An 8,621-nucleotide genomic window follows, 5' to 3' on the forward strand; every position below is an offset into this window, starting at 1 on the left:
AGGAGGGATGGGGCCCAGGTGTATGCGGCTACTTTTGGCAATGGCAGCCAACACAGAGAGAAGAATGTGCGGTTTCTCAAAGCCAAAAAGGAGAGCCAGCGATTAGGAAGGGATTTGAGTGTGACATGCTTCTTAGGCACCTAATTTTTGAACCCATTTGATGTAGATGGTGCCTCCTGTTCCCGAGAGGATGGGGTTAGAACACGCTGATAGGCTGTTTGTATGTGGAATTTATGGTTCTCCCGAGTGATGTTTCACTTCTGATATAATTATGTGTTAGTGCATGGAGTTTTCATTCTTGGCAGGTGGTTATCCTGAAGGGGATACATGGTGGAAACGAGTGTATAGAAAGGCCAAAGTATGCAAAGCCACTTGCTCAGCTCAAATCAGACCTAGGCATATTTTTCAAGTATGGATTTATCTAGAGTGCATATCATGCTCATATAGCCTTTGCATATAGTCTTGATTCATGAGCCCCTAGTGGCTAGAGCTCCATCCTCCCTCCATCCATCACAGTCACCATTCATTGAGCACCCCAGATTGAGTCCTAGCATCAACTTATTAGATAGCTTTAGCTATAGTCTTTAAAATCACTTCAGCTTTTCCTTTTGATAGAGGAGATATCACAGATGTACACTAATTTGTCTCATAGACCAAGTTTAGCCATTCGAAGATGTTCATAAAATCTCTCTCTCTCTCTCTCTCTCTCTCTCTCTCTCTCTCTCTCTCTCTCTCTCTCTCTCTCTCTCTCTCTCTCTCTCTCTCTCTCTCTCTCTCTCTCTCTCTCAATTTTTGCAATCCATGGCTAGATCTCTCCCTCCTATTGTGTTTTTGTTGCAAGGCGACCCATCTCCAGTTGGCTTCTCTCTTACATCGTCCACAATTTCCAACCACCCCTTGTGGTGTCCCTTGTCGAGACACGTGTAGATCCTGTGTGCATATTCTTCCTCATGGTGTATCCCCATTACAATCCACATAGGATCTGATCAATCATCACTCTCCATCACCTAGGTGACCTGTCTTGAGGCTAGGGATCAACATGCAAATAGTTATCATGTAAACAATTTTGATAAATATTGGGCAAACAGGCTTTTCTCAAATAGCTACCATGCAACCATGTTGAGGAAAAATCTATGTTGGTCAAAATGCATAGAAGGGTTATCCACAATATCATGCTCATATTACTGGTTCCTAGAGCCTGAAGCCGGCCTATGAGACACATCAATATACATGTTTCTATGTATTTTTTGATTCCAATGTCTCGATCTAGGCAACTAATGCCTCCAATGTATGCCCAAGTTTCTGAAGACTACATGAAGGCAGACCTTGCTTGAGTGGTGAAGCTCTTGGAGGATCCATCCATGCGATAGAGCTAGGATGTGATTTCTATGGTGTCAAAGTAGGTATATTTCTATTGCTTAATCTCCTTGAGTTGTGGGACCAGTGTACCAAAGGTAGAGCCATGTAGACCAATGTACCAAAGGCTGTTGACCTGAGGGATGGTAGCTAACAGTTGCAACCATATATATGTAGGATGGGATGTACTGTAGTGATGGGTTGTTATTGAGTCATTAGTCACACTAGTCACTTTCTGTCAGGTATGTGTTGGATATATACGGAGCTACAGTGTGTGAAACCTCCCTATCTTCATATCTCCTTTTCTATGGCCAATAAGCATGCCTATGTGGCCTCCTCCCCTTCACGTAATTTATAGCCACACTTTATACCCTCTCCATTCCTTTATATTCCCCACTTGTAAACCTTTTGTTTTCAAACTAATCAAACTATTCTTAGATACGTGTACTCTTTTCTCTCTCTTTCTCTCTCTCTCTCTCTCTCTCTCTCTCTAACACACAAGGTCTCTCTCTCGACAGCTTTGGCTATGGAACATTTCCCTCCTTAGCCCTGCAATCTTTACATCCAATATGGTATCAGAGCCGAAGTGTGTTATCCACTTGACATGAGAGATCTTTTTTATCAACCAAATTGCCTCTCTGAGCGGGATTTTCAATCTTCTTCTGCTCCGCAGCTGTGTACGCAGAGGTCCGTTCTTCTCTACACACACACACACACACACACACACACACACACACACTCTCATCGCAAGGTTCATTGGCTATGACTTGAGAAGCGATCGCCCCTCTGCATGCATCTAGCTGCCCTGTGGCACCCTGCGACACAACCAATAGGGTAAGTAGGTACGGCTCCTAACTGTAGCAGCAAGGCTTCGTGCTGCAGGAGCGAACAAAAAACTCCAAGAGCCCTAGTATACATACTCCAAGAGCTTTGGAACCGTCTGCGCGCGTGGAGAGCCAAGAGTTCCGGCTACGAGTCGTTCATGGGCTGCTGTCCAAACAACAGTTGGCGCCAACTATGATGTGGGTGGAGATGACGGGCTTCGATCCCGCTACTTATCGCAGCGGAAGCGTGGCAGTCTCATAATAGGCCTACCGGCCAAAACGGCAGCTCCTCCTCTATAGCCAGCGAAAGTGGCGGAGCTACGGACAGAACCGGCAACGCGCACTGCGGAGCAGTGTTCACCTTGGGCGGAACCGGCAGCGCTCACGGCGGAGACAACTTCGCATAGCAGCAGCTGTGAGCTTTTATTTGGCGCAGCGTGTGGCCGTCAGGACGATGAGGTGAGCATGCTCTTAGAGTTATAAGGGAGCAATTTCACGCAAGAATAATTTCACGTGCAAGCCATGGAAAATCCACGCACCTCTAACCTCACTAACATTGAAAAATTTGATGGGGTAAATTTCACGCACTGGCCGGCAAACTAAAACGCAGCTTGTCCTCATGCATCACAAAGTGTGGCGTCTAGTTAAGGGGCATGAGCCTAAACCCGAGGGTCATGAATCAAGTCCACAAGTAATAGCATGGAATGATAAAAACGACCACGCACTTGCAATCATAGGTCTTGGGCTTGGAGATAATTACATTCATCATCTTAACCTTGAATCAACCGCAGATGTAGTATAGACCAATTTAATTAATGAATTTGGCACCGACTTGAATAACTCAATTCGCTTTCTCAAGCAACGCTTCTACAAAGTGAATGTTTCCAATGCACCATCACTCAAGGAACATTTAAATGCCATTAGCATCTTAATTCAACAACTCTCAGCACAAAAATGTCCCCCTGACGACAACGACAAGAAAGCTGTTCTTCTCAATAGTTTTGAAGATCATGCAGAATATGCTGAAGTTTTAGGCGGTCTTCGCACAGCACGGGAAATGCGCTATGAAGAAGTAGTAGCACACATTCTTGACCATGAGCGCCAACGTTTACAATCTCAAATAGGGGAAAGAATCATGGTTGCACGGGTTCGCTCCACTAGAACCTCTTCTCCAAGAGCCTCTTCCTCGACACTCCATTGTACCTATTGCAAAAAAACAGGTCACACTACTAACCGTTGCTTCAAACAGCTAGATGATCTTGATGCCAAAGATAGTGCCAACTTTGTCAAAGTTCACTCCAAGGAAGAAGAAGATCCTCCATCTGAGGAAGCTAACATGGCTCACCTTTCCATTGAGGATGATCTTGGCCCCGACTCTTGGGCCTTCTAAATTTCCCTTCCTATGTTTTGTAATAATGGGTTCTCTGCACGGAGTAGTACTCCAAAAATTTGACTATCTATCTTTCTTTGTGTTTTCTGTGTCCTTGTGTCTTTATCTAGCCTTGAGAGTGTGTCTTCCAGATCAGCTCTTATCCTTGTACCCCAGCTTGGCTCAAGGGGGGATGTCTTATGAGCAAGCCTTTTTTGTTTTTATGGTTAAGCCCTTGTATCATGCCTGCCATGAGAGTGTAGGTGCTAGCATTTCCATGACATGTGAGTTCTTGGGATGCAGCTTTGGGTCCATACCAAATTACCTTATGCTTGTCTCTTAGCTTTCCACCTTCACTCCGAGGGGGGATTTGTTGGATATATACGGAGCTACAGTGTGTGAAACCTCCCTATCTTCATATCTCCTTTTCTATGGCCAATAAGCATGCCTATGTGGCCTCCTCCCCTTCACGTAATTTATAGCCACACTTTATACCCTCTCCATTCCTTTATATTCCCCACTTGTAAACCTTTTGTTTTCAAGCTAATCAAACTATTCTTAGATACGTGTACTCTTTTCTCTCTCTCTTTCTCTCTCTCTCTCTCTCTCTCTCTCTCTCTAAAACACAAGGTCTCTCTCTCGACAGCTTTGGCTATGGAACATTTCCCTCCTTAGCCCTGCAATCTTTACATCCAATAGTATGGTACTGGCCACAGAGTAATGAGTCAGCTATAAATAACTTTTGACTGGTTTTGATAGGTTTACCCTATGGCATTGAAACCAAATTGATTTATGCTAAAATCTAAGGTATTTACGCTATGTTTAGTTTTTAACAGAAGGGCAAGTGTTAAACCTAAAAGAGTATCTAGCTATCTAACTCCTAAGTATTAACTCTCTCTCTCTCTCTCTCTCAAATCATAGCATTTATACATTATAACTGTTATGTCTTTTTTGCACTTATAGTATTTTATGAAAGATTTGATAGTTCTAGACAGAGTTTTGATTATGCTATTGATTTTTTTTTAATAGAGGTTTAAGATTTTTCTCATGGCTCCCAAACGCTCCATGAAAAAACGAGAAGCAAATTGTTTAGGGGGGATGACTCTACGGTCTGGGGCTATTCAAGGAAGGCAAGTTATACTTGAGGATGGTTCCTCAAGGATTCTACCAATGAGTCCGCCAAAGAAGTCTATGGTGAAGAGAAGAAATCAATGTGTGTATGTTGATGATGAAGCGTGGTCCTTGGATAGGTCTATAGATGGGGCTTCTAATAGCAATGCTATCACTCCAAATACTATTGGTCCATATTTTGCTCCCACCCCACAAATACCCACATAGACCAATAACCAAGACGAAGAAGACGACTTTTCAAAGCATAACAGGGTTTTTGGGGAGAATGTGTCTCTTGGGTTGATGAATGAAGTCATAAGTCAATTTCATATCAAAAGAAAATCAGAGCCCCCTTTTGTTCCCTTATGTAGATTAATAGCTACAGATGCTGTTTGCCGTTGATGTGCAATTTCGGATGCACCTTGGTTGACATCCACGTTTGATAGGGTTTTCTATGTCCCTTCAATGGGTTCTTTTACTGTTTCACTTAAAGGACGACATGGAGAAATAAAACATCTGATAGAAGATACGATTGAGAAGTGGGATCCAATATGGCAAAGACTTAATACAGAATTTGAAAAGAATCTTGTGGGTGATTGGGTAGATCTTCGAGGCAATTTTTTTTTTTGTCTGGGATGGTAACCACAGGTTGAAAACTTGGATGCGAAGAATTGAAGAAGGCAAGTGCTTCTTTGCTTATTGTGTTTGAGTTTAGATATACATTGCTGCACTTGAAAATTCAATACACCTTGGGAGTGCTCTCACTGTCCATGGTGGTTGGAATATCCCCTAGGTGTTATCCCAAAGAGTGATCAAGAGATTCATGCTTATAAGTGAACCGCAATCTCTTGTATAAACTAATATAGTTTGTTTAAAATTGATTTTTGTTGACCTTTTTTTGGTGAACTTTTGTATGGAAAGATTTTTTGAAAGAGAGTCCCATTTTTAATGACAGTGTAATACCACCCCAAGCTACACACATTGAGCCATTCACCAAGCCATCTTCGCATGGAAGGAAAGGTAAAAAAAAGTATAGAAAAACCCTCCCAATGTGTGCTTGCAAATTTAGATGGTGAGGAGGAGAGCTTTCCAATTTCTCTTCCACCAAAAGGATCCACCCTAGCATCAAAGTCTTGCTTCTCTGAGACTATTATGAGTTGTTGACTACATGAGAGGATGCCATCAAAACACACCACATGTAAATGTTCTTTGATTGTTTATTTGCTTTTTATTACTCTAATTATTGCTTGCGTTAACCATTGACACTCCTACGGTTTTCTAAGCATTCTTTGACATTCTAAGCAATTGAAAATTTCATTCTCATGTTTAGGAGAGGAGTTTATTACATGTGTGGATGCTTTGTTGTTGGATGTGGAAGCAATTGATGACCTAGCATGGCATAGGTAAGACTTACATATTTCTCTAAAAAGTTAACTTACCATAATTTACTCTTACCATGATCCTTTGGTTTGTGTTAGCATTGAAATGTGGTTCAAGAAAACACCAATCTATGATGGGCGTGAGTATTCATTGAAGGGGGAAATCTCCCAATATGTGGCAAGGTTGATCTTTGCAGACTTCCCTACATCCATGCTAGAACACCAATCTATGATGGGCGTGAGTATTCATTGAAGGGGGAAATCTCCCAATATGTGGCAAGGTTGATCTTTGCAGACTTCCCTACATCCATGCTAGTTGATGGTATTCACAATAACACTATAGGTGAGATTTTTTTATGGCTTCATTTTTGTTATACAATGCATATATGTTATGATGTAATTTTTCATTTTAACTTGAGTGTGTAGGTAATTTAAAGGTTGTTCTTGAGTGGAACCACTTTTCCACTGCCTTGGCGAGTGGTGTCATGGAAATTGCCGATGTTCACTTGGCAGACGAGGGTTTCTTGGTGACTTTGTCTCTTGCGCAAATTTTGGGGGATCTTGCCATGCAAGCTAATAGAGTGAGTTTGCAGCTCCATGGCTCGTGGACTTTGATGTGTGATGGGGGATATTTGCATCCAGAGACTGGTGAGCAGGTGAGGTTGCCTTCTCTATGTGAAGCTTGCGCATGAAATTAAGAGTTCTTGTCTTTAAGTGATTTATTCTCTCCTTACATAAGTGATGGATCTCACTCTTGGTTTGTTTTATCGTAAGAGTGCTCAAAGCATTAACCCTCATTATGATATAAAGGCTGGGGAGGATGTTTCTCTTGAGTGCTTTTTGGCCTCAAGAAGCTACCTCACAGAGTCTCCACCTCGTTCATCTAACAATTATACAAGGATAGCTGGAGATTTGATTCGAGGGGGAGCAGAGTGTACTGAGACTTTTTACAGGTAGCTTTCTAGCCATGAACCTTTGTGAATCAGTACACTCATCTTGATAGTTAGATGCAAGCTCTTGATGTTCAATTTTGATTATTATGTTTGACGCAGTTGGTTGCTAGAAACATTCACATATGAGGACAACCATGTTATGGACATTTTTGCTGAGTGTGGTGGCTTGGGGCTTGCTTGCACAAAGGAGAGCCTTCACTGTCTAATGCTAGAGGGTGATTTCTTTGTCTTCTCTAAGTGTTTAGAGAAAATTTTGTGGTCCTCCTCCTGAGGAGAATAACTAGTAGATAAGTTACTTCCAGAGGTGGACAATTATTTTTGTGACTTGACTCTATGTATTGTTTGAGATAGTATTTTTTCAATGCAACAACAAGCAAGCAACATATGGAGATTGTGGGTTTTTCCCTTGTCTCCACAAGGGTTTTTTCACCCACAATCATGATACGTTGATTTGGGATGATGTTTCATATCTCAAATGGAGGATCAATCTATATGTTGTTCAATTATGGGAAAAATGTTGTGTTTGTCATGTCATTATCTTGTTATTGCTGTTGTTATTGGGATTTAGGGTAATGCAAGCAAATGCCTGCTCAATAATCATCATGTATGTGTGTGTGTCTCTATCTATGTGGGGTGGGGTCTCTTAATGCTCTAGATTTGCATCTCTCTCTCTCTCTCTCTCTCTCTCTCTCAAGGGGCATCTATCTTAATGATCTAGACTTACATCAAGGACTCTCTCTCTCTCTCTCATATTCTCTCTAATTTCTTATAGAATGAACAAGATAAAGACTCATTACTAGATCTCATGCCAAAAATTCAAATATTTCACTTTGTACTCTCTCTCTCTCTCTCTCTCATATTCTCACTAATTGCTTATAGAATGAAAAAGGTAAAGACTCATTACTAGACACACCAAAAATTCAAATATTGTAATTTGTATTCTCTCTTTCTCTCTCTCTCTCTCTCTCTCACACACACACACACACACACACACACACACACACACACACACACACACACACACACACACACACACATTCTCTCTAATTGCTTGTAGAGCAAATAAGATAAAGACTTTTTGCCAGGGTGGAATTCAACTTATCCCATACAAAAAATCCAAATATCTCACTTTGCACTCTCTCTCTCTCTCTCTCATATTCTCTCTAATTGGATAGTCTCTCTCTGTCTCTCTCTCTCTCTCTCTCTCTCTCTCTCTCTCTCTCTCTCTGTCTCATATTATCTCTAATTGGATTATAATGTGAACAAGATAAAGACTCGTTGCTAGAGTAGACTTCAACTTACCTCATACCAAAAATTCAAAAAATTTACTTTGTACTAATATTCTTGCAAGATCGTAAACACAGACTTTGTGATGATCTTTCTTATAAATACTATATATATGACATTGTAGTATCAATATGTGATATGGTTAGTTTTTTATCAAATCCATGTTGTGTTACCATGGCCCTTAATTGTGCTACAAAGATGTAGAGCACAATTTTTCTACTATGTACTTTATCGTAGTTCAAAATCTATATACCTTAGTATGCGCAAAAGGTTTCATCTACTTTTGCTACCCACAAAAAGCTCTAACTTTGTAAAGAAAGCTCTAAATGGAAAGCTCCTATAT

General features: G+C 41.1%; 1 protein-coding gene across 1 annotated transcript; it reads left to right on the forward strand.

Moving 5' to 3' along the window:
• The first annotated feature begins 1,611 nt into the window (after nt 1-1,611).
• Nucleotides 1,612-7,520, forward strand: LOC147457062 (uncharacterized). Its single transcript, XM_086512086.1, has 8 exons — nt 1,612-2,639; nt 4,579-4,849; nt 5,990-6,062; nt 6,138-6,221; nt 6,320-6,381; nt 6,465-6,694; nt 6,813-6,991; nt 7,091-7,520. Exons 2-8 carry the CDS (start codon nt 4,597-4,599, stop codon nt 7,260-7,262), a joined length of 1,053 nt encoding a protein of 350 aa, XP_086368212.1. The 5' UTR covers nt 1,612-2,639; nt 4,579-4,596; the 3' UTR covers nt 7,263-7,520.
• Nucleotides 7,521-8,621: the final 1,101 nt, after the last annotated feature.

This window comes from Adiantum capillus-veneris, chromosome 5 (genome assembly GCF_014529385.1).
Source record: "Adiantum capillus-veneris isolate H3 chromosome 5, ASM1452938v2, whole genome shotgun sequence".
NCBI classification, from domain to species: domain Eukaryota; kingdom Viridiplantae; phylum Streptophyta; class Polypodiopsida; order Polypodiales; family Pteridaceae; genus Adiantum; species Adiantum capillus-veneris.